At 43.6% G+C, this 26,093-nt stretch overlaps 1 protein-coding gene across 12 annotated transcripts in view; it reads left to right on the top strand.

Moving 5' to 3' along the window:
* Nucleotides 1-26,093, top strand: part of FAM13A (family with sequence similarity 13 member A) — a 316,257-nt gene that overhangs the window by 278,435 nt on the left and 11,729 nt on the right. For 10 of the 12 annotated variants that reach the window (XM_057309502.1, XM_057309504.1, XM_057309505.1 and 7 more), the window contains 8 exons: nucleotides 1,397-1,544; nucleotides 10,672-10,882; nucleotides 11,367-11,505; nucleotides 12,395-12,476; nucleotides 13,301-13,521; nucleotides 14,159-14,242; nucleotides 22,386-22,481; nucleotides 24,445-24,528. In XM_057309502.1, the coding sequence (XP_057165485.1) occupies nucleotides 1,397-1,544; nucleotides 10,672-10,882; nucleotides 11,367-11,505; nucleotides 12,395-12,476; nucleotides 13,301-13,521; nucleotides 14,159-14,242; nucleotides 22,386-22,481; nucleotides 24,445-24,528 (1,065 nt within the window). The remainder of the gene's footprint in view (nucleotides 1-1,396; nucleotides 1,545-10,671; nucleotides 10,883-11,366; nucleotides 11,506-12,394; nucleotides 12,477-13,300; nucleotides 13,522-14,158; nucleotides 14,243-22,385; nucleotides 22,482-24,444; nucleotides 24,529-26,093) is intronic. The other 2 variants (XM_057309503.1, XM_048211923.2) reach the window with 1 other exon arrangement.

The raw sequence follows: 26,093 nt of genomic DNA, 5'->3' as shown, positions 1-26,093 counted from the left end.
CATTTTATTCCCAGTGTGGTGAAGAAAATAGCGGTCCTTGGGCATCATTTCGTGGAAATACAATAGTAAAAGCCCCGTCTATTCCCTGGTGATATCAAAGTGGGTTGAATAGCTATTAAAAATAACTGGAAGTCTTAATAGTGCTTATTTTAAGCAAGAGAACATTTCTCATGCATTAATGGAATCATTTATGATTTCCAGATGTTTGGGAGTTTTTTCTTTTATTATATTTGCTAAAATAAATTTCCAGTTATTCTCCAAGAAAATCTTTTGTACAGATCTGTGCTACTTGAGAAGAATATTTGTGATTAAACACTTGCATTTATAATCTTAGGAGAGAAGGGAAAGTGACAGTGGTTGGGTTTACAAGATGCCAAAAGAGCAAGGAAAAAAAGAATGAATTTCAATGCGAATTTTGTTAACATAAAATCACTTAGCTGAAATAGCAGCCTTTGGGAGAGGGTTTTCTCATCCCCCAGATATCCCAGCCTAGGTGTAGGTGCCCCCAACGAGCAAAACCAAGTGTAGCTGAGTTTTTAATATTCAGAGTAGATGAATAATAGGAAAACAAGTGACAGTTGGATATTTGTAAGATATAAATTATGCATTGCTGACTTGCCAGTTCTTGGCTTTTTACTTACCAAAAAAAAAAAAAAAAAAAAAAGTCCTGCTCCCTGTGTGATTTTGGCTCATTTCCAGAGTCCGTATTCCTTACTGCTAGCCCAGATGAGCCGCCAAACCCCTGTGCTGTTTGAATTTGCGCAACAATGCTTTAATACCCAGAGCTCCTCCATAAATAGTCTGTCCTCCCCACACTTGGGGCGAAAACAACCACAGGAAATCTGGGAATGTGCAGCTCGCCCCGCTGAATTGATCTAAGCCTCTGACGGGGCCAGCAGGAGAGCATTTGTGTACGCAGCCTCTGCTCCTGGCCTTGCAGGACTGTTTACCTAAGGGGCAAAGAAGTCTGCACGCAGGGGACACCATGTTGCTTCTCCAGCCTTAGCAACAGCAGTGGCAGGATTTTTGCTGTTGTTTTCAGTCTGTAGAGCCCTACTCCTTTAAGGAAACACAAACTCCTTTCCCTCCTTCCCGGCCCCAATCAGTAACCATCAAGACTGTCAGCTGCCTGCAGTTATCAGGAGCAGCAGCTCTTGGAAATCCTCTTGTCTTTCTCACAGAAGAAAAGTTCTAGGAGCACAGATGGACGATTGCTTTTGGCATGCAAGCGGCCAGCGAGTATCCAGGGGGCATCAAGCTATGATTTTGATTTCTGTGCTGGGTGCGTCTGCCGCTAGGGCTTGCGAGGCTTCATCCAGAAGGAGTGGTACTGCTGCAGACATTTGTGGGTTTTGGTGAGCAGGAGCTATTTGGAGACGTTGTGCTATTATTACAGAGCCCCGCAATGAAGATTCAGGAGCATCCCAGCATACCTGACACCAAACTGCAGAGGACTCAAGATGCCGAGGACCAGCAGGAGAGCTTTGTCTCCGAAGTGCCTGAGCTCGACCTGACTGCATTGTGTGACGAGAAGAGCTGGGAAGGTAGGATCGGCTGCTATTTGGATGATTTATTATTGGAAAAGCATATATAAAGTAGCCCAAATGAGAGGCGCGTCACCACATGGATGTATGAAAGCGATGGGTGTAGGAGTAACTGCATTTCCGAAATGACTGCAAATCCTCTCCCTGGCATAGGAATGTGTCACGTTACGTGTTGCCAGGAGGAATTGCAATCTAAGAAAGAAAACGTGCTTGCCCTCTATCGTAGCGTCACCTTGCAGCCTTCTTTATTTCTTAACTCACCGGGAGTGCCAGTCCACGTATGTGTTCCCCGTCTAGTAGTCCCCAGCAGAGTACTGAGGAAGCCTCCCAGGTTTAGGACTTCATCTGGGCGCAGCTGCTCTTCGGCTGCTGCACGCCAGCCGGCCACCTCCTTCACTAAATCTCCGTCCCATGTTTTCGAGAAAACAGAAGCTTTGCTTCTGTGATTGTTTTTATGGATAGAATTTTTTTAAAAGCCAGGTCAGCCAGCATAAGGGATTTGCTTATCAAAGAGAACACTGAATAAAAAGTGCTTCCGATGGAAAGCCTGCAGTGATCCAGTGTGGAAGGTTGGTTTTTCTAGAGATTTTTGGCAAAACAGTAGAAATGTACTTGTGAGGAAGAAGAGGGTGTCCTCGTCTTGTCAAAACTGCGTTTCAGGAAGGTGCTGGCGACAGTGCCCTCAAGCGGCTCTGCTGTCCTCATCCATGTGTCTGCGTCCAGACCTGTATCAGTGTGTGTCCAAAATGCGCGCCGAGCTGCCTCTGTACGCTGCGTGTGTTTGGAGGCTGCAAAGGGGGAGAAATTGTGTGCCTGGTTTCAGAACAGCAGCACGACCTAACACAGTGACCGAGGGAATCACAGCTACAAGGAATCCGTCCTTTTCTGAAGCACCTGGATTTCCTTGTCTTCTCCCCACCCCTTTTTAACCAAAAAGTACTCGTTACGATAATGAGTTTAGATGATGGGGCAAAATGCGATCTAAACAGACCACAGGGTGAAAAATAGCAATCCCTTTATGCTCCTTGCATCCAGGGCTTGGTGAAGCAAAAACGAACTGTTTTTTTATTCTCGTTCTCCCAGTTTGCAATCCAAGAAACATGTCTTAGCCTTTTACCATGTGATGAGGCAGTTGGGTCGGAGATTTTCTCAGACCTTCCCAGCTCATGATACGGTCACTAGAAAAAATTGCAGGGTGTTTTGTTTTGTTTTCCTTTTAATTTCAGTGATACATTCCTGGATAGTGTTTTATTGTTCTTTCGTTTTGTGTACTTTGGAATATTCAGGTGTGTTTTAAATTCATTAAAAACAACTCTCCCCCCCCCCCCCCGCCGCCAAAAAAAGTCTCATAGTAGCCACTGTTGCCCAAATAAAAGAAAAAAGCAATAGCCAAAACAACTGCTGTATTTAGGTTTCAGAAATACGGTCTCCTCACATCAGTAACACAGAATTCTAGACAAAAACGAGGATTTTTGGACAGAATTCAGATTAGCTACATTATCTTGGTGTATTCAGTAAAAGGGCAGGGAGATACTTCTAATCCCCCCTGAAATGGACTCAGTTTGGTGATTTTTATCTTGGTCAGTCATAAATTTGTGATCTCTTCAAGCAAATGTTAAAGAGGCCAGTATGAAAATTCCGTCCAGCGGGGTTGGAAGCTAACTTTCCTTAAAACTGTTTTATTACTTAATGTAAAGAACTCTCTTCTAGATAATAATAATAATAATAATAATAATAATAATAATATGAAGGAACAAACATTTTGTTATATTGGAAACTAGATGGAATTTTTAAAATCTTATCGGGGGAAAACAGAGTAGGCTTGGAAATGCCTGTTGTGTTATCTATGTAATTTACGAAAGGACTTGTGTTAACTTCTGCCAGTTAACTGCGTTAGTTACTGAACTTGCATATCTTAAAAATCTACACGGATTCATTTCAAGGCCATTTTGATCATTTGGTTACTGCTTTCAGAGGCCATTTTTTATCATATATTTATTTTAAATTTTCGTGTTATATTTTAACAGTAAGTATAGTCAAAATAAAGGAATTTTTGCATAAGGGATAGTTCAGATGCGCGCCATCAGTCTCCAAGCACTAAAATATTACCTTTCCTTTATAGCCTCAACAAGAGATCCAACAAAATGATAGTTCTGCAGTAAGGAATCCACTTTGCACTAATTTAAAGTGTGAAAGTGAAACCAGGGCAACAAAATATATACATGGAAATAATAGTTACTCAAACCTTCTGAGCCAGAATGTGTCTGTAAGTCTCCCTTGCCAGTCTCCAAGCCACGATGTAGTGTAACCTGCTGTTTTTGGTTTGCTGGTCTGTTCCCCATCCCCACACCGTAGTTCACACTCTCTTATTCATACAGATCGTAGAATGCTGGGTGAGACGATACTCAGTGAGCAGACTGTTGGCGCTAGCCTCAGCGGTGGGTGCTCCCATATGGCAGTGACGTTCTCTGGCTTCTGGGGCGTACTTATCAGGGCAACAAAAAAGGAAATGAACCTAGTAATTAGATTCCATAGCCTACATAGAGTAGAACCCTCTCAGAGTGAACGTAGGATCAGAGTCTCATCGTGCTTGTTGGCAGTTATATAACACATGCTTTTTTCTTTTTTTCTCTCTCTCTGTATGTAGCTATGTATTCAGGCCCATTTTTTACCTATCCACATAGTATTATTATTTTATTACTTCCACTCTCCAAAATTAAATGAGTACACAAATCAAATGTATTATTATTTGTTATGTAAAGCCCTTCAGAACTGCATAATTAGAATGTTCCTAATCAGCCAGTTCATGTTGATTTGGGGGTACCATTTGTGGAAGTATTAAGGTTTAAATACTCAGCTTTCTCTATTAATGTTGTCCTGGTGAAGGTAAGCTTAAAAGAACATTTTTAAAGGGCATAAAATACTTTATATTTCTTATTTATTGCTTACTACTTGTCAAAAATAACTGTGGAAATTCTGAAAGAATGATGAAGAAGCAGTGGATCTTAAAGCTTTTTTGACTGGACTCTGCCATTATACAGCTAGGAAAGTTGAGGCCAAAAGAAGCAAAATGATTCAAGATAACGAAGTCTCCTGACTTCCTCTCTGATGCCTCTTTCTCAGCAATGCCAGTTATGTGTCCTGGCAAGCAGTGGGCCATAATGGCAAAGACCAGGCACGTCCTGGGTTCAAACCCTGGCCCTGCAGCTTTGTGGACAAGTTAGTAAATGTGTTACAGTTTCGGCCTCGTTTTCTCCATCTTTAAATAGGTGTAACAGGGGCACCCGGGAGGCTCAGTCGGTGAAGCATCTGCCTTTGGCTCAGGTCATGGTCTCAGGGTCCTGGGATCGAGCCCCACGTTGGTCTCCCTGCTCAGTGGGGAGTCTGCTTCTCCCTCTCCTGTTCCACCTGCTTGTGCTATGTCTCTCTCTCCCACAAATAAATATTTTTTAAAAATATATAAATAAATAAGCATAACAACAGATTAATAATGAGCAAACAGATATTGTAGTATTCACTTAGTAAGTTTGTTGCAAGGATTAAGTGAGCTAATATTTGCAAAGTGCTTGACACAGTACAAGTACCTAACAGGCACTATGTGTTAGTTGATGTTGTTACTGTCTTCCACAAATGTTTCCAAGTATAGTTTCAGGAAAAACCAGCCTAAGTTGGACATCTCTGAAACCAGAGCCCAATTCTGCCTAATGACAGTGGGTGACTCTAAACACAGAGAAGGAGTCCATAATTACTGGGTCCTGCACTGTTGACCAAGGACAGATTTTACCAAACCAACCTCGTGTATGTGTGTGTGACTCTGGATTAGGAAATGTCGCATTTGAAAAGACCTCAGCTGGGCCGTTAATGGGGACTCCAGTGCCCTGTCAGATGTGGAAGGAATAGCAGACAGTCAGGTAGCAGAGTGAATTAGTAACTGATTAAGCAACAGTACTTAAATGTGCAGATACACTGATCAAAGTTGACACAAATGGGGGTATTCTCATTAAGAAAGTCCCCAGCTCTAGCCTGTTCCACACATTTTATTAATGACTTGAATGGAGCAATTAAGGGCCTACTTATTAAATTTGCAAATAGAGACAAGGCAGATATATGAGATGCAAGGATTAAATTGGGATTGACAAAGCTGACTACTAAGGTTCCTTCTAACTGATAGTTTGCAAGATTTTTTGAACAATTTAATAGGACTACCATTGTTCCAAGGTTAAGTTGTGGAACACTAAGGAAATTTTTATGATAGTATTTCCCTCCCCGGTGGGGTTTACATCTTCTGGTGTCTGGGATGTGCACATACCTCGTCACACCACCGAGGAGCCACCTTGAAAGACGGTATGACATCGTGCCAGGGAGTAATGACTCTAAATAGCATGTAGTTGGAAGTGAGAAGTGGAAAACATCAGCTCCCTTAATTCTGGCAGATTTCTGCAATAAATCATCTTAGTAGCTAATTTTCTTTTGTCTAGCAAATGGATCCAGCTGGCTAAGCAGAGAGTAGCTATATCCCAATGACCACATTAATATTACTCAGAACCGTGTTTCTTCTTCCTGCAGTGAATCTCCTTTATTTCCATGTGTACTGTAGTGTCTGAATTGGAACTCCCCCAGGACCTATTCTCTTCTGTTACTTAGGTAGCATGAATACAGCTTTTATCTCTGTTACTTCTGACCTGCTGGGATGTCAGCTGTCCTGGTGGATTAATTTTTCATAGAGAGACATGCCATATTTATGTCCAGAGTTCGTTGTGACAAGACACATGGCTAAAATCACGGAACTTAAGGAATTCTGGTCTGGATATAAAAACGCATTTCTTTCATGTGGTGCTTTAAGATGAAAATCTAATTCGAAGCCTCAAATCTTTTCTGTTTTCCCTTTGAATATTTTTCTTGCAATTTCTTTGTCCATTTCATTGCTCTAGAATTACTGATTAAAGTATAAACTATGTCTCAGACTAGGCACTGGGAATGGTCAATGAATATACCCTCAAAACTGAATCTCTAGGCAGGCAATGCAACTGGGCATCCTGTCCTCTATGCACTGTTCTTACTCGGTTCTTTCTTCTTCATCTAGTTGGGTGTCAACTATGAAAACACGAGTAGGCCTTATATTTTTAGATCATCACAAACTAAAACAGAAGAAGAGTTGGTTTTCTTGATTTAGTTCTATTGAACTATATATTATATGTAATTTTATAAATTTATAAGAGCCTTAAATTCTATAGAAAAAAGGAAAGAGTGAGATCTTGCCCTTTGCAATGACACAGATGGGTCTAGAGAATATTATGCTAAGTGAAATAAGTCAGACTGAAAAAGACACGTATCATATGATTTTACTCATGTGGAATTTAAGAAACAAAACAAATGAACAAGGAAAAAAAAAAAGAGACAAAAACCAGACTCGGTAGTTGCCAGGGGGAAGGGGGGGGGGAGGGGGGGATGGGGGGGATGGGTGAAATAGATAAAAGGGAGTGAGAGTGTTCTTATCTTGATGAGCACTGAGTAATGCAGGGAATTGTTGAATATTATATACCTGCAACTAATATAACACTGTATGTTCATGATATTCCATTAAAAATGTAAATGAATATATCCATGGAAACAAAAAGAGAGAGAAAGGAGAGAGAAATGCAAGCATTTCATGTTGCATGGGTGAGAAACTTCACTTCTGTTCTACATGCATACTGATGATGCAACATAACTTTTTTATTTTGTTAATTGAATTTCATAATGGTTTTACATTTGTCATTTTTTAGTGAATTCATTTATGCTAACTATATCCTCTAAGAGAAAATGTCACCCATAAGCTAGAATTGCTTCGGCTGTGTGTTTCATATATACCAATGGTGACGCTAAGAAAAGGGCACATTGGGTCTTCTTAGCAGTCAAGTGAGCCGTCAGGAATGGGTCTGCGTTAACACGGAGGAAATCTGACGAATGGCTCCACAAAGCATCAAACAAGCATAACTCAGTTCCATGATTAGTGGTATATTGTTAATTCAGGATCACAATACATTTTTTACTGGAGACCTGCTTGGATAACGGTCACAGACACTCTTGTTTCGTACACAGAGGCCACATCATTGAAAACTGACAGATGAGTTGTGATATTTCTCAAGAGATAGTCTGCTAGGTTCAAACAAATTAAAGGAGTTCAGGATCTAAGGGAACACCTTTTCCAACTAAACTGTGATGAGTAGAAATGTCAAACTGGCCAGCACACCCACAGGCCAATATCAACATCAGACTTTGCTTTGCCTGTGCCCTCTGTCCCCCTGCACACCACCTTGGCCTTTCCCTCCCCCCCTTGTTTTGCTGCTCTGCCACTCTGCCAGTGAGGTTATTACCGGCTCATCTTAACCCTTTCCCTGCCTGACTCTGTTGATATTCGTCCTTACAGAACACCACTGCTGTCTTAAGAATTATCTTGAAATAGGCAAGAAACAACAATTGTTGGAGAGGATGTGGAGAAAGGGGATCCCTCCTACATTGTTGGTCGGAATGCAAGTTGGTACAGCCACTCTGGAAAACAGTGTGGAGGTCCCTTAAAAAGTTAAAAATTGAGCTACCCTATGATCCAGCCATTGCACTACTGGGTGTTTACCCCAAAGATACGGACGTAGTAAAGAGAAGGGCCATATGCACCCCAATGTTCATAGCAGCAATGTCCACAATAGCTAAATCATGGAAGGAGCCGAGATGCCCTTCAACAGATGACTGGATTAAGAAGATGTGGTCCATATATACAATGGAATATTACTCAGCTATCAGAAAGAACGAGTTCTCAACATTTGCTGCAACATGGACGGCACTGGAGGAGATAATGCTAAGTGAAATAAGTCAAGCAGAGAAAGACAACTATCATATGATTTCTCTCATCTATGGAACATAAGAACTAGGATGATCGGTAGGGGAAGAAAGGGATAAGGAAAGGGGGGTAATCAGAAGGGGTAATGAAGCATGAGAGACTGTGGACTCTGAGAAACAAACTGAGGGCCTCAGAGGGGAGGGGGTTGGGGGAATGGGATAGACCGGTGATGGGTAGTAAGGAGGGCACGTATTGCATGGTGCACTGGGTGTTATACAGAACTAATGACTCATCGAGCCTTACATCGGAAACCAGGGATGTACTGTATGGTGACTAACATAATATAATTAAAAAATCATTAAAAAAAAAAAGAATTATCTTGAAATAAAAGATACAGTCTGGCCAGTTTCATAGTTCCATTTTCTATAACTTAACACTAGACTCTTCTTATTTCTCTAAGGATTACTTTCCTCTTACCCTCGCCTTCCCTCACTTCTCATCAATATTTTGCTTTTATGCAGCAGTTTGGAGCTGCTCATATCTGAGCCTAGACGCTTAGGAGGAGCCTCCCGTAAGCTTCAGTGCAAATGGGACGGGGGCGGGAATCCTGGTCACCTCCGGCTTGGGCCACATTATCTCCCAGAGTGTTCCCTGCCACTTTCTGAGACTAGCAGATAAAAACCTGTCTTTAACCCTGCTTTCGTTTTTTTTTTTAAATAATGTATATTACCATCTAAGTTCCCAGATAACTTCATTCTCTTTAAATTTCAGAACCTATGGACCTCATTCCACATGAGGTTATTTTTTCTTACATTAATGTGTTTATCTCTCCTACTTTGGGGTCTTCAAAAATTTTAGGTGGTCATCCTTGTGTTTAGAGTGTCTGGCACGTACTAAATTGAAGCACTGTCCTTCAAGTCAGGAGATTTCGTTTTAGTCCCAACTCTTGTCGTTGATTAGGTATTTGCTCTTAAATTCTTTGGGTTCAGTTTCCTTGTCTGTAATGTGTTGGATTGAATCCGTGGTTCTCAAACCTGAATGCATTTAGGTTCACTGGGGCAGCTTTTAAAGTTCGCGTGTCGGGGGGAGCCGGGTATCTGGGCCCTCACCTAAATATTCTGTTTAGTTGGGTGGTGTGAGAACCTGTGCGTTAAAAGTTATGCGTCTCTCCCTTCGTGATGCTAACGTGCAGCTGGGATTGAGAAATCACTAAGTTAGATGATGTGTGAAGTTTCAACCAGCTCTAATGTTCTATGATTATGATATAATCTTTCTAAATGAAATACTGAACAAGCACTTGTTTAAGATAATTTTTTAGATTTGATAAACACTTTGATAGCCGAAGGAACAAATGTTGCTCTAGGAATCCCAGAATTTCAGAGCATGGCCAGATCCCAGCCTTGCGTAAGTCACAGTAATTCATTACTATACTTAAAACGTACCTTTTTTTTAAAATGCAGGGACTGCTACAGATGAAATACCCTACATATCTGAGATCTACCTTTAAAATCTGATAGGATTTTTTTTAATGCAGAAAGGAATATATTGATATGGGTCTCGAAGGAAAGAGAAATATATATCCCCCTATTCCCTCCAACAATGACAAATCAGGATGTTGTGTGGAGTGTGTTTTTTTCTTAAAAGACTATCTAAAATAATTTGTACAGATTTACCCTTTGTAAAGCATCCTTCTTTTTCTTCTTGTTTTTGACTAGTTTATGTAAGCATCTTATGTTAACTGTAGTCTTGAGCAGCTTCTGAAATTTCAAGTGTAAAACATGCATCTTACACATGCTAATCCCAGCACTAAGCAGAAGCACGTGAACAGCTTACTGAAGGCCCCAGACGGAAGGTGCAAACTCGTAAGTCAATGGGATCTCACAAGATGAATATGACTCCCTGGCTGTTTCAGTGAAGGACGTGTAGCCACGAAGCCAAATAGCTCTCTCCCTGGCGCACGTGCTTTTCTTCTCCATGGTGCCCTCACCTGGCAAAGTTCTTGTCCCTGACCTGCAGGGGAGGTTGGAAGCATACACTATTTGCTCTCCGTCTTTAAGGCCATTCCTCCAGGCAGCCCGAGTAAATTCTCTTGTGAAAGCAAGTGAGGACAGAGCTAGGAGGTAGGTGATGGCTGGCAGATATGTGGATGATTCCAGTGGGGGCATTGTGTCCTGCATCAGAACCTTAAATCTGAAATGTGAGGTCGTTCAATGCCTCCTAAATTCAGTGCCTCCTAAAGCATTCAGAAAACTTAGGAAACAGTTATGCTTTCATGAGCCATTTTGACTTCTTCCCCTCCTTATCTTCCAGAGCCCATCCCTACCTTCTCATGGCAGCAGGAGAACGTGGGCTCTGGTGAAGCGCGCCTCTCCCCGCAGGCCGGGCGCCTGATTCGCCAGCTTCTGGATGAGGACAGTGACCCCATGCTCTCTCCTCGGTTCTATGCTTACGGGCAGAGTAGGCAATACCTGGATGACACAGAAGTGCCTCCTTCTCCCCCAAATTCCCATTCTTTCATGAGGTATGTTTGTGTTGCTGATAAGCAAATATATCATCGCCATAACATTAGAAAGAATAGGAATGGGGTTGATGGCCGGTAATTTTTTTTTTTTTTTTTTTTTTTACGTTGTAAGTCTGTGGAAGAACTTATTGGGAATACTCCATCCTGGTATGCAGGCTCTGTTGTAATGTTTCAGTTGGCCCAATTGCATCACCACCTACTGAATTTCCATTAGCACATCCTTTCCAGAGCTATCTAAAATTTAACTTTCAGGTCTGCAGCACATATTTCAGTCCTGCCTTTGCTAATTGTTAATGTGAGCGAGAGAAAGTTAGACCTATCTGATAGGTGGGACACAGAGAGCTCAGGGTCACAAAATGAATTGGTAGTCCACTTTCTTTTATTCGAGAGGATGGAGACTGTCTGGACCCTCTGCCTCCGTGCCACATCCCCGTCCCCGAGCCCCTCAGCAGGCAGTGAGTGCCCCACCCTGTGCCCCTCGCAGGCGCCGGAGCTCCTCTCTCGGGTCCTGCGACGACGAGCGGGAGGACCTGACACCTGCCCAGCTCACTCGAAGGATTCAGAGCCTTAAAAAGAAGATCCGAAAGTTCGAAGATAGATTTGAAGAGGAGAGGAAGTACAGAGTAAGTGTCTCCTCACATGGTTGTCCCTGTCCCCTGGTGTCCCCAGACATGCTGACACGATGGCACATCAGCATGATGTGATCAGAAGTTAAGGGAGATTTCTGTGGAGACTCAAAACAGACAATAACAACTGGATAGTAAACCCCGAGAAGCCCCCGACATCATGTATCAGCATTTTCCTTGCACAGGGTATTCTTACAAATAATTGAAAGTTTTCGTTGACCTCTTATAAACTTATCCATGTGAAGGAATGGGGAAAACCATTAAATGACTCTTTATTTTGGCTAAAACTTAATTCAAGATTATCTTCTAAAATTTCATTAGTATTGACCTCATTCTACTCTCAGCTCTATCTTAGCATTGCCCACAAGAGTGGCAGAAAGGCATTTTGCATGGTGTTTCCAGTGTAAAATGTACCCCCCTCTGCTTTCCATTCTGTTAGCCTGATAGCTTAAACCCTACAACTCATGAAATGGGGCCATGAACTTCACAGAAGCCCAGCATTTTGCCTGTGAGGAATTCTTTGAAAGCATCAAAAATAACCAGATGTAAAGAAGGATAATGGAATTACACCTATGACGTTTGCTCTAATTGTTTATGATGAATTTCTTTTTCCAGTGGGATTCAACTTTCTCTTCCTCTTTAAAATGAACTGATCATGGGGCGCCTGGGTGGCTCAGTTGGTTAAGCATCTGCCTTCGACTCAGGTCATGATCTCGGGGTTCTGGGATCAAGCCCCACAGGAGTCTGCTTCTCCCTCTGCCCTTGTGTGTTTTCTCTCTCTCTCAAATAAATAAAATCTTTAAAAAGAAAAAATAAGGTGATCATCAAACTCTTCTTTTTCCTGCCCCAGTTTGAAAATACTTACATTAGATTCTGCTTTTCTCAGCCTTCCCACAGTGACAAAGCAGCCAATCCAGAGGTTCTAAAATGGACAAATGACCTTGCCAAATTCCGGAAACAACTTAAAGGTAGGTAAAGTTTTAGACCTATGCTATGGTTTCTGTAAGACAAGCCACCTGCAGAATTCACCATCTCACCACACCTGAGTGCCACTGCTGAAATAGTTGAGAAAACACAAGTTCCTTGACGCTGCCCCCCAGCGCTCCCGCTGTTCAGAGGACACCTTCCCCATGTCTCACCATGGTCTCCATCACAGGACAACCCCGATCAGCTAAGATGCAAATTCTGCAGCATTTCCCCATTTCCCTAAATCATGAATTTAAGGGTGATGGTTTCAGTTCAATACTTACTAAGTACCAAGATTTTATTTGCGGTGGTATTAGGAGAAGACCTATAAGCACGGAGGAGTATAAAAAGGATTGGGTCCTTGTCCCTCAAAAAGCATGCTGTCTTTTAGGAGATAGTCATATAAACGACCAAATGGAATACAAAGGGAAAATAATTCCAAAGTGAGGTACGTAGGTTATCTGGAAAAAGTTGGCCAGCAGTTGGGTGCTGGATCAGTCGATGCCGGTAAACAGTAAGGGAGTGAGTGTAGGAAGCATCTGCCACCTTCTGAGAACAGCAAACCTGTTGGTGTGACTAAAGCATGGATGTTACATAGCTAAAGCTTTCTCGGGAATTTGCGTTAGGGGAACATTCCAAATAATCCAAGAAGATGTTAGCATTTTCTTTGGTTTTACATAATAACCCAGGGATTTCAACTACTGTTATAATTAGATACTTTCTGAAAAAAGATGGGGCTAAACAGTTATTAACACCACGGAAAAACAACTGGGGTTCAACAGACATCAATTCTCATGCGTCACCTCCCCAAATGTTTTCACACCAGAGTCCAAACTAAAGATATCTGAAGAGGACCTAGCCCCCAGGATGCGGCAGCGAAGCAACACGCTTCCCAAGAGTTTCGGTTCCCAGCTTGAGAAAGAAGACGAGAAGAAGCAAGAGCTCGTCGATAAAGCCGTAAAGCCTAGTGTCGAAGCCACCCTGGAATCCATCCAGAGGAAGCTCCTGGAGAAGCGGGCAGAGAGCAGCCGTCCTGAGGACATTAAGGTGTGGGGATTCGGTGGAGGCCCTAAGCCAGCTGCTAGTCCTAAACCACTTCAGTCAACGTGGTGGAAACATAGGGCCCGACGCATGGGTCCGTGTGGGAAGAGGGATGCAGTGACGCCTTCTCAGACCTCCCACGCCCTCTCTCCCATACTCTTAGATGTCTAGAGAAGCAGGTGGAGTGTTTTCAGTGCTAGCCTTTTACTTTATGACGACCCATTGAGAGCAGAACACTCTCATGTAGAGATCACAGAAAGAACTCGTTCAGGTTAACAGACGGTTTGATGACTCTAGAGTAGAGGGATTGTAGACGAACCTTTGGGACTGTGTAACTTGTGACTGTAGTCATCGCTTGGGCCATTAAGCTAAGCCCCATGTGCCTCGCAGGCTCGCTTCCCTCCACATGCCTTCGCTGCCACGTGGGAGATACACGGAGTTGATGACGACTCTGCTGTGCTCTCTCTATCACCAGCAAAAAGTGCGGACAAGCCGGTTCCTAAGTGAGCTTTGAACAGAGCTCGGAGCAACAGTTGTGGGAGGAAACTTTTTAACCTCGCTTGAGGAAATTTGTTTACAGAAAGAAGTAGGAGTATTCATAAATGCTCCCCCCTCTCATTTCTCTCTCCTTGTGTTTATTCAGGATATGACCAAGGACCAGATTGCCAACGAGAAAGTGGCTCTGCAGAAGGCTCTGCTCTATTACGAGAGCATTCATGGACGGCCGGTACGTGACTGAACGGAGTTCTCCGATTGCAATCGACTGTTGGGCTTTAGAAACGAATGTTCAGTATTTGATGCATGAGTTTTCCTGATGTTTAGGAGATGACTCCATATTTTCAGCAGACCTAAGCTCTCTGAAGGCTAAACTGAGCAAAGACTTCCGCTGTGGAGCGGATGCTGAATTGGAATTCCAAAGAAACATGAGTTTGCAGCTCACATTTAGTCGCTAGTATCCCGCTTCAGGGGGACAGTGCGGGGGGGGGGCATAGATTATACATGAGTGCACAGAGCCCTAGAGACTTCCCTGTCTAAGTCTGCCCCCATAAGCTGTCACTGGCTCCAGGCATTCTTTTCCTTAAAATGAAGGTGTTAAGCTAGTATGATACGCCCTAAAGTTCGATCTCTCTTCAATGTAGCCACGGCCAGGGTTCATCTGTAGAGAAGTCCCAGCCACCATCCTGAACCAAAAGTGCGAGGAATCCAGAATACACCTTTGCCTTTCCGTAGCAACAGGAAGCGTTGAAAGAGATTTGTTACTCAGCAGAGCGCGGTTATTGCGTGTTTGTCATTAGTCCTGGCAGAGACAGTGGCACCGTAGACTTCTGCTCGATTCCTTAAGAGACTCGTCATCAGATACCCTTGTCAGTTACTCTCAGTGACCTTCTGTGGGGAGTGTTGTCAAGAACCCAACAAAAGAAGTTCTTAAGAGCAGCTGTGAAGGAGCGTGAAGTTAGTATTCACAGAAGGGTCTCTATACAGCCAAAGTGCAGGGGTCTCTTCCAATCACAGCCATGGCTGTATAATGGAGATAGTACTTCATGTAAAATATACTCTTTTGAATAAAGAAGCTTCCAGAATAATGCACTAGACTCTGAGATCTGTGAGGGCAGGAGCTCTGGGTTTTGTTCGCCTGTGGGGGGTCCTGACCTTCAGCATCCAGCACAAAGACCCGACACGTACCATGTGCCCAGTAAACTGTCCGTAGAATGTATCCTCCATGGTATTTTTGGTTCTGAATTTATCAGGTTTAAATTAAAAAAAAAAAAAAAAAAAAACTTGGAGCTGCTGATGATTGATTTTACTGGCCTGTCCCTACAGCGGAAAAATACTGGCGCTCTGGGATAATGGTCATGTTTCAGGCCAAGTTTTGTTTTGGATTTTTTAAAGGCATTGAACCAAAGAGTAAATGCACTGGAGTGCAAATATATTCTGAAACTTGTCCTTTTCTCCTGGAGGATTCAGAACTTGGAGAAGTAGAGCTGAACTCCTTCTAGCAGAGAGAAGCCCCTTCTCCACAGTTGGCTGAGAGCCTTTTAAGTACAGATCTCCTCATGGCCGCCAGTTAGGTGGGGAAGGAGGGGGACTTGTGTGCTTTCCTTCTCCGGCAGTTCTTGTTTTCCTCATGTGGGTATCCACACTGATAGACCCCTTTACGGACTTCTTTGCTTGAGGCCAAGTGATTTCTCACCTGCTTTTTAGTCCCAACCTTTACAGCCAGTTCGGGGGCTTGTGTGCCGGGTATGTGTTGCTCAGAGTTGGACACAGATCCTCTCATCCTGTCTGGCCTGAAGTGATGTGTGGGGACTGGGATCCACAGACCCAGATTCAGATCCCAGCCCTACTGAGACCAGCCCTGGAGCTTTGGGCTCCTGAGGTAGGAGTCGAATGCTTTATCTATACCGTAGCTCTCCGTTATCAGTTGTCATGGAGACCAACGGACAGTTCAGACCTGCGCACACCCATTTACCTGTAGGCTGTCCGGCACTGAGGAAGTGGGCTGGGTGGCTTGGCAGGTGGCTGGGGGGGTGCCCAGTCAATGATGTTGTCACTTTTTTTTTTTTTTTTTTAATGTTGTTTTCACTTCTGCTACAAGTAAATGTTCTGCTCTCTGCAGCTTGCTTCTTATTAAGTGATGGACTCAGGAGAGAGAACGCACATTGTCTTAGCTCTCTTATCATAGGAATATGAAATCTTAGTTCTCGGCCCTGCTGTATTATTCCCTTTCCTCTCATCATTCTTTTAGATGTTGGAAGAACACCGTTTTGGGTCTGGATTCTAGCACCTCATCGGGCAGGGAACAAGTGCTCCAGAACTTTGAATGGCATTTGTTGCTGGTTCCTGGTCAGACTCTCTGCCTCTCTCTGGAACATGATGCTCCAACCTCCTCAGGAAAAGCAGAGTTCATTTGATATCTGGCCAGTGTGAAAATCAAAGAGTAAACTTTTCATTCTTAGGTCTGTGGTGTTGCCATGGACCCTGAACTGTAAATACCATTTGGGCAACACTCTTCTTAAAAGTACATGTGTTTTCAGAGCTAACCTATCATTCCAAACCCCAGAGGGTTTTTTGGTTTTTGTTTGTTTGTTTGTTTGTTTTTAGAAAAGCAGGTGCTCAGAGCTCCTGGGTTTTTGCTGAGTCTACAGATTCTGATTTGAAAGGACAGTGAGTGACGGTCAGAATCACAGGCCAAAACAGCTGTGTGCTGCTCTCGTACATCTTATAAACAAGGCTGTTTGCTTCAACAGTGCACTCCACAGGTTGGCACGTGAGTGCAAAACGAAAACACACCCATTTACACAGGGGCACAGAAACCCCTACAGATTATTAGGATAGCATCTAAGGATCTCATCAAAGGACCATGTCACAGAAAGTACAACCCATGACTGCAGGTCACCGTATTACAGACCCCTCCTTGATGAGAACGTGGAAGGAATGGGTTGCTTATTGAGAGCTGCTGCTTTCTTCTCGAGTCTCTTCCTCATCAGTATGTTTTCATACGATGTTTTACTATCTCGGGAACTAACGGGACACTGAGCACACTCTGTTCAAATTTAAATGCAAACTCGGCAGCTTATATAAATACTGCCCTTGGGCTCTCTGCTCTTCGGGATGATCTGCTCTGCCCAGTCTACTATTTTTACCTGATAATAAAGAGGAGAGAATTGCCTCTTTCTAAGTCGATGGGCCAAGATGCAGTAGTTAAAAGAATCCGTCTCATTTGTCTTCTCCTGCTAGGAGTTTTATGACTCAGCGGTACCCATCCACACACAAACTCAAACCACTTGTTATACTAAGATTTGGACGCTGCATAGTGTCTGTCTGTGGCATAATTTCTCACAAGGTGGGGCTTCCATGCTACTATTTATTGCTAGAGGTCTTGTGAACTCAACCTAGGCAGAGCTCTGAGCTTGGAAGGCAGAATTCTTTATATTAAGGAGACAACTTGGTCAAACTGTATTAGAGGAAAATGCTTCATTGTGACATTTTTAGTATGTCTTCACTGTGTTAAGATCCTACTTTTCTTCATGTCTTATTCGTGAATGGAAAGAAAACTGAACTGGGAGTCCGTGAACCTGGGTTCTTGACCCAAATCTATTGCCTTGGGCAAATCATTGCTGTCTCCAGGGCTTAGTTTCATTATATGAAAAAATAAGGCTCTTCTAGCTCTGGTATTCCAGGGTTCTAATTCTATCTTTTTCTTCACATTAAAAGCATCAGTCATCACCTGTATGGCACTATCTGGGTAACAGAGCCCAAATGGGTGTTTCTGTAAAGAAGTTTTATTTGAGGCTAAGACAAAAACCATCACAAAAGGTAAAGAAAGGCAAATGTGGTTGTCTAATCGGGCCTTTGTAATTTGTGTCCAAGATTTTCCTCCATTTAAATGTGGATTAATTATTGGCTGGTGTTCCCTTGGTACCTGGAAATATTATCTGAGACTGTATAGAGCAACCAAATAGAGTGGTAAGAGATCAGTCATGGAAAATTTCTTTAATCAAAAACAAAGACCAGGACACTTGGGTGGCTCAGTCAGTTAAGTGTGCAACTCTTGATTTCGGGTCAGGTCGTGATCCTAGGGTCCTGGCTTTGAGCCCCACGTTGGGCTCCATGCTCAGCATGGAGTCTACTTGAGAGTCTGTCTCTCCCTCTCCTCCTCCCCGCCCCACTCCTGTGTACTCGATAGATAGGTAGATAGATAAATAGATAGATAGATAGATAGATAGATAGATAGATAGATAGATAAAATCTTTTAAAAAAAAAAAAAGCACAGAATGGGAGGTGCTGCCTTCACCCACTAGACGTTTGCGTCTAGGTTGTTCCGATTTGTGTGCAAAAATACATCTTAGTAATAACCCAATTCCCACACACTGGAAAGCCATTCAGAACTACCACCTAAATGAAAATTTAATAAAGGTTTGAGGCAAGAGGAGTGAAAGTGTAATAGAAAATACGATGTATTACATGCTTGGCCTAAAGTCATTTCCAAGCAGCTATAGATCATAAAGATTTTCTAATCTGAATTCTGCGGTTTACCAATCAGGAGATCAAGGCTCAGAGAATTTTACTGGCTCCTTCAAAGGCCTGTTTTCCATCAATAACAGAATCTCCGAGCAGCTGATGACTCAAGAATAAGAGACATCGACTTCCAAACAGTTTTCCCATGGTCCGTTTAATATCAGCTGACCCTTTTTTTTAACAGTTCAGCCAAGGCCCTGCTTTGTTTATGGAACTATTGGCTAGATTTTGGCTCAGCTAACAAGTCCAGTTCTGATAATTGCGTGTGATGTGGTTTTATGATGAGTGAAAGTTGTATTAACTTTTAGTATCACCAAGACTTTGGCTTCAGGTATATATCATGAAAATAATTCTGGTGTAAACCAAGTAGTGTTAATTCTTTCTACCCCTCAGACAAAGATCTTTAGTATTTCCAGTGTTTAGACACTTCTGTCAAATGCCAACGTTAACTTTGGTGGAAATATAATGGGTTTAACTCTCCAGAGTCAGAAACTGGACTTTATCAAATCACTCACAGGTGATTAGTTCCTGAGGATCATCAATTTCAAACATGAGCAATTCATAGAAAACCTAAATATCATGGGGCACCTGGGTGGCAGAGCGGTTGGGCGTCTGCCTTCGGCTCAGGGCGTGATCCCAGCGATCTCGGATCGAGCCCCACATCAGGCTCTTCCGCTATGAGCCTGCTTCTTCCTTTCCCACTCCCCCTGCTTGTGTTCCCTCTCTCGCTGGCTGTCTCTATCTCTGTCGAATAAATAAATAAAATCTTTAAAAAAAAAAAAAAAGAAAACCTAAATATCAGTGTCATAAGACGAAGAGTTAAGCCAGTGATTCTCTTCATCTGCTCCAACTAGAAAATTTGAACAAAGAATTAGAGAGGAAACTGGTTTCTATCAAACTTGCCACAGCTGGTTGGTTTTACTAGCAAAGTCTCCTTCTAAAATCCAGACTCTCCCTCAATCCAAAAATGTTTCTGCCAAGCAACAAGTAAATAGGATGAGAGTCCACAATGGGGAAATGCTAGCTAGCTCCTTATTATTTTTATTTTCATACGTCTTTTGGTCCCTAAACCGTTGAGTGTTTATCTTGCCCAGTATTTCAGCGCGTGGCGTGTGTTGGCACTTAGAACGTGCCGTAACCTCATCTGCAGCACGTTTAATGGATTCGTCTTGTATTAAAGTTAGTCCGTGTGTTCCAGGCCTAAATTTTGTCGTTTCACATGCGAGAAGGTTGTACAAGTCACTCCCACTTCCACTCCTCAGACTTATCTGTGGCTGTTGTCGAACTCTCGTTGAAGTATAACGTAAATACAGAAAGAAGCCCAAATTATAAATATGTGTCTTGATGCATTTTCACAAAGTAAACAAGTCCAGGTAAGCAGCATGCAGACCAAGAAACAGATGTTTCCAGTCCTCCAGAAACCCCACTCCTTGTCCCCTTCCAGTCAATACCATGACCTCCACTCCATAAAGGAAAACCATTATCTTGACTTCTAAAGCTGTAAATTCCGTTTGCTCATTTCTGAACGTACGTAAGTAGAATCTTACAGTACGTATTCTTTCGTATCTGGCTTATTTTACCTGGCTGTCTTTGTGAGATTAACTTATGATGTTGCCTACAGCTGTGGCCCATTCGTCCTCATTGCTGTGCAGTATTCAGTTTGGGGAACATATCCATTCTGTTGCTGGGCGTATGGATGGTTTCCAGTTTGCGATTATTATGAGTAGTGCTGCTGTGAACATTATTCTGTGTGTCTTTTGGTGAGCTTAAGGCCACACTTGGTTTTTGTTTTTGGGGTTTTTTTAATACTTAAGAGCAGAACTGAGGAGTCACATGTTCAGCTTTAGTAGACACTGCCAAATAGTCGTCCAGAGTGTTCCACTCTAAGCAGCAGTGAAAGAGAGTTCCAGTTCTTCAGCATTCTTGCTGGGACACTTGACATGATCTGTTTTCTCATGTTAGCCATTGCAGTCGGCGTGTCCAGTAGTAACACCTGTGGTTTGATCCTCAGTCTTTCTTGTGTAAAATAATTTCTGTGTTCCCTTTCATTTTGGGCGGTCATCTTCTATGAAATACCAGTTTTAAAACTCCTTTTGATACGGTAACTAGCAATAGGAAAATGCCATCTGCCTTTCAGTATTGTGATATTAGGAAGAAATAGAAAAGATTATTGTTACTGCTGTTCATAGCAAATAAGTCCACAAGATATTTCTGCATAATGGCAGTATCCTCTCCTGGCACGTGAAGTTGGTCCAAAGATCACTCATTGTTGACCACTTTGAGAAAGGCAAACATAAAAGGTTACAAAGGAATAATCCATTCATGCATACCCACAGTTGTCTTCAGAGGTGAAGGCCCAACAGGCCCATAATACCGTCTGCCCTTCCTTGAAATAAAGTGCAGAAGACAAACCGCAAACTTGAAACAAAGATACTTCATCTCTTTTGACATTCAGGAAGGGAAATGCGTGCATACCTATAAACTTCGCGTACATATTTATGTTTGAACAATTCTCTCACTTCGCAGATTCTTATGGAATATTTCCATTATGTCAGGCACTGAAATAGTTTCCAGGGATACAAAAACACACACTCCTGCTCTCAGGGGGCTTATAGTCTTAAAGAGGAGACAGATGTGCCAACAAACAGTTACTATGGAGTATAAAATGTGTCATCTACTGGGGCAGCTATTACAAAATAGCATACACAAGAGCCTTATAAACAACAGAAATTTATTTGTCACAGCTCTGGAGGCTGGGAAGTCCAAGATCAAAGCACTGATAGATTCGGTGTTTGGTGAGAGCCCTTTCCTGGTTCACAGACAGCCATTTTCTTACTGTCCTCACATGGCAGAAGGGGCCAGGGAGCTCCGTGGGGTCTCTTTTATAAGGGCATGACTCTTGTTCATGAGTGCTCCACCTTCATGACCTAATCACCTCCCAAAGCCCGGACCGCCTGATACCATCACATGGGGGACTAGGGTGGAGGGGACACACGCATTCAGTGGCTAGCAAAGCGTGTGCGAAATGACACAGCATACGCAGGTTGCCGTAGGCGACACAGAGATGTGTGAGCAGGTCCCTCAGTCGGGGATGTTGGAAGAAGGTTGCATGGGGGAGGTGGCTCGTGATCTGGAATCTGCCAAACCAAGGAGCAGAGAGGAGGCCGTTCCAGGGCATATGGAACTAGGCAAAGAGGCATGAGACAACCTGGATGACCTCTGGAGCTTGAGGTGTGACAGGAAGGAGAAGAGGCGGTAGATGACGAAGGGCTTCTAGTGCAGTACTGGGGAGCTGGGCCTGATTCCTCCCTGCTGTGGTAGAGGCAGTCCTTATACACGTCCATGAGCACTCTGCCGGATTTCAGGGCACTAGCGATGAGTCCGGCCATGCAGTCTATCAGCAGATGTTTCTTGAAGATGTTTGCCAGAATCTTGTCCTTCAAAACAAAACAATTTCATGGCGGGGAAAGACCTCTTTAAAAAAAAACAAAAACAAACTGATTACAGCAATGCACAGTAAGTATTATCATAAAAATGCATGCTTTCTTCTTCCCTGGATCTGGAAAATAGTAAGTCACTTCGAATAGTTCCAAACAGGGAACCAGTAATGGTCATAGCTTTGATTTGGGAAAAGCTATACTGCTGATGGAATGGTTTCCTAAGATCTGCCGCTGAAGTAGATATTTTAAACGTTCACTGACTAAATACTATTATCAGCTTACATAAGTTTTGCAAGAATGGCAAGAGTGGAGTTGAGTCATCTGTGTTTCCTCCAGGCCCAGAGCATGCTTGAGCAGCTGACAGCCTGACGTCCAGAGGCCGCTTCTTCACTCTGATGCTCTTGTTTTCAGGTAACCAAGAATGAACGTCAGGTAATGAAGCCACTGTATGACAGATACCGGCTGGTCAAGCAGATCCTGTCCCGAGCCAACACCATACCCATCATTGTGAGTACAGCACCTTTCTGTGGTCGATTACCTGCGGGATGGGCGCTGGCTGTGTTAAGAGAGCCCCACCCTGCCTTCTCATTACAGAGTAGTCTTTAATAGTTGAACCTGTCATGAATATTTATGACTCCTTAGCTGGGGGAATGGAGATTGTATCAAAGACTTCTGAGACTACATTTGCCCAAAATGAGCAAATCTGAAGCTGCTAGAATTTTGTTTTCTTTTGGGCAACGTGCTTTGACGTATAGGTCCATCTGACTTGTGCTGGGCTGACTGCCCCAGCCTTTCCTCAGAGACAGAGCACCAGCAGGACAGGGCCCTGCTTTCTCCAGGCCCCTCCGGTCCAGAGGCCTCTCTGGTCCCCAGGGCCTGCTGTTAACAGTCTTCTCTCTCCCTCCAAGAGAGGGATAACCCCGGTGGGAGTCATATCCAGGGAGAAATCCTCTAAGGAACTCCGGAGAGCTGCCTCTTTATGGTGGCTATAGAAAGTTGAGGTGGAAGAAAAGGGTGCAAGGCTAGTAACTGTGCGGCCCCCCCTCAGTGGCCACCGTCCTCTGACTGACACGGAGCTGCTTCTGGCCTCTGAAGTTTGACTGTGTCCCGAGGAGGGACCAGCAATTTGCCTTCAGGCAGTGGCCAGCTTGCCCTCCTCCCAGATTCTGGTATTTCCTCCTAGATTTCCACCTGCCTGGGAGTGAGCCTTACTGCCCTGTTCATCTCCTGGGGGAGCCTTTGCCTCTGGTCCAGTGCTCTCCTCTCCAGGAATGCTGACGTTTAAACTTTCTAATAAGCAGACACAGCCTTGCTTTTAGGTTTTATTAAAATACGTGTCATCTACGTGCTGCTCTTCGGTTCCCTCTTTAAATCTCCTTCCTCCCTTCCCTCCTTCCTTCCCTCCTTCCTTCCCTCCTTCCTTCCCTCCTTCCTTCCCTCCTTCCCTCCCTCCTTCCCTCCTTCCCTCCTTCCTTCCTTCCTTCCTTCCTTCCTTCCTTCCTTTTTTTTTTTTTTTAAGATTTTCTTTTTGGGGTGCCTGGGTGGCTCAGTCCATTAAGCGTCTGCCTTCAGCTCAGGTCATGATCTCAGGGTCCTGGGATCGAGCCCCACATTGGACTCCCTGCTCAGTGGGGAGTCTGCTTCTCCCTCTGCTGCTCCCCCTGCTTATGCACTCGCTCTGTCAAATAAATAAATAAAATCTTTAAAAATATATATATATTTTTTTTCTTTTTAAGCAATCTCTACACATAACGTGGGGCTCACAGTCACAACCCCGACATCAGGAGCCACTTGCTCCACCGACCGGGCCCTCCAGGCGCCCCTCCTTATTTATTTCTAAGATACGATCTTTGTATTTCTTTTAACAGTGTACCTGTCCCTAAGAATGAGGGAGGTTCCAGGCTTCAGGCCGGTGTGTTAGAAGAAAGTGACTTCTCTAGAAATTTCTCACAGAATAAATTAGTAAACTGGCCAATGAAAAGATTCAATCTAAGGAATCCTTTCCTTCTCCAGTTAGGAGCCCTGAGTGCCCCTCAGCAAGTGTTCCTGAAAAAGGAGATGGTGCAGCAGGGAAGCCACATAACCTTTGAATCGCCTGAGGAGCCGATGCTGTTATGCTTGAAGCCTGTAACGGTTCCCGGGTTCTCGTTCTTGCCGTCACTGGGGGGGAGAGAGGAGGAGAAGCAGGCCGGCGTCTCTCCTCGGCCTAGGCCTGCGATCGGTTAGCCTGCTCGTGGGCTATTCTTGCTCTCCTGTGGCCTCCTTGGTTTGGGCCTGTGGGCTCTGAAATGAAGCACCACCTCGGACGAGAGCTTTGTTTGTCTCTGGTTTTCCTGGAACTGTTTGCGGGGACAGGTTAGGGTGTATCGTTCAAAGTCAGTGATGAATCCTAGTGAATCAGAGGAGGCAGAGGCCTGGAGGGCAAGGGAGAGGGGTTCGCAATGTAACCACTTGTCCACACCTGTCGCAGGGATCCCCCTCCAGCAAGCGGAGAAGCCCTTTGCTGCAGCCAATTATCGAGGGCGAAACGGCTTCCTTCTTCAAGGAGATAAAGGTGAAGACCTCCCGCCACTAACCTCTCCCAAATTGGCTTCCGTCCTCTCCCCGCCTCCCCTCCTCCTGTGGATGCAGGGGGTGGGGGGCGCTGGGGCCCGCAGTGCTGGTTTCTGGTGCTGAGCCCTTAAAATCACCAGCTGCATGTAACCAACTGCCAGCCGTCCCCTCTTACTGATACGAGGGCCGAGCCCATCTCCTTAGTTTCATCTCATTCCCCTGCTTCTTTGTGGCTTGTTGTCGTTTGTTTGGTTTTCATTTTGCTTTCAGGGATTTAGGGGGTTTTTTTTCGCAATACTTTCTGTTTTGTTTTCCTCTATTTGGGATGGATTTTCTGTATTCCAAAATCTTTTTCAATGAACTCATTGGGTAACTTTCCCAAAAATCTTATTTATTGAATTTCTAGAAAACCCAAAATTAACAAAGGCAACGTAGATAGCATACAACAAAAAAACTATCCTCTCACAGACCGGTATTGTCCTTGTCTTTGCCCAGTCTGCTGGTGCAGTCTCACCCACTCCTCCTGTCTTTGCCTTTCCCCTGGCACATTTAGTCCTCAGGACGAAGTTAATAATCTGCTCCTGATCCGTGAGTGTAGTGCCCTCACCAGCAGCCACAGGAATCTGTGCTCTGGTTTTCACCCCAGGGTAATTGTGGGTTTTTTACAGGTAATCCTTGTCCTCGGTGGCCACTTTTGCTAGAATGGGAAGTAGACTCTGTGCCCCCAGGTCAGTGTGTCTCCGTAGGGACCTACCTGGCCTGGACCATGATCAGCCCCTTTCACAGTTCTGTTTCTAGATGACTGAACAAACTGGACTGCGTTCTACAAGGTTCTAGAGATGAAAAGGCAGATTTTGGGTTTTTTTTTTAAATCAGTGATTGTTAGCAATTGGAGTTTCACTTTTCATATTTCCGGGAAAGCCCTAAGCCTGGGGCGGTCGTTTATCTCCTGTAGTTAGGAATGGTAAATCGCAGAACACGAGGGCCCCATTCCCACCAGGGACACCAGTTGAGAACCACTCCATTGCCCTGCCTGGTCCTCATTATGACTGAGGTAAGGTGCCAGAAGCCACACGGTCTCCAATCTTATTTATTCTTTTCCTTTTCTTAGTTCTTAGGGGCCTTCAATTTTTCACATACCTAATTTTAAGGTATTAGGCAATGATTACGCTCACTGTTCATATTGTTTTACTTAGAACTTGTTTAATGAAAATGCTCCAAACATAACATTTAGGCAAATGTGCTATATTGTATTTTAAAAACTGGAGCTATTTTCTTACAGTAAGACTTGATGTTGATGAAAGAAGACAACTTTTGTCTGGCTGGTAATTTCACACAAGAATGAAGTCACCATAATTGAAGAAATTTGGGCAATTGTGTGTATCGAAAATTAGCACTCCTCTTAGAAGCGTGCAATAGAACTGTTAACTAGATAAAAATGTGTTCTTTAACACATCCAGAATATGACACTTAATAAATAATTGCCTCATTAAACAAATGGAAGATATGTTAATGATGCACCTTTTAAAAGAGGGCCTTCTTCCAAATCTCGTTCGGCTCAGTTTA

The sequence above is a fragment of the Ursus arctos genome, unplaced genomic scaffold, assembly GCF_023065955.2.
Source record: "Ursus arctos isolate Adak ecotype North America unplaced genomic scaffold, UrsArc2.0 scaffold_9, whole genome shotgun sequence".
NCBI lineage: Eukaryota > Metazoa > Chordata > Mammalia > Carnivora > Ursidae > Ursus > Ursus arctos.
The sequence above is the reverse complement of the archived record's forward strand: the minus strand, read 5'-3'. Positions and strand labels throughout refer to the sequence as shown.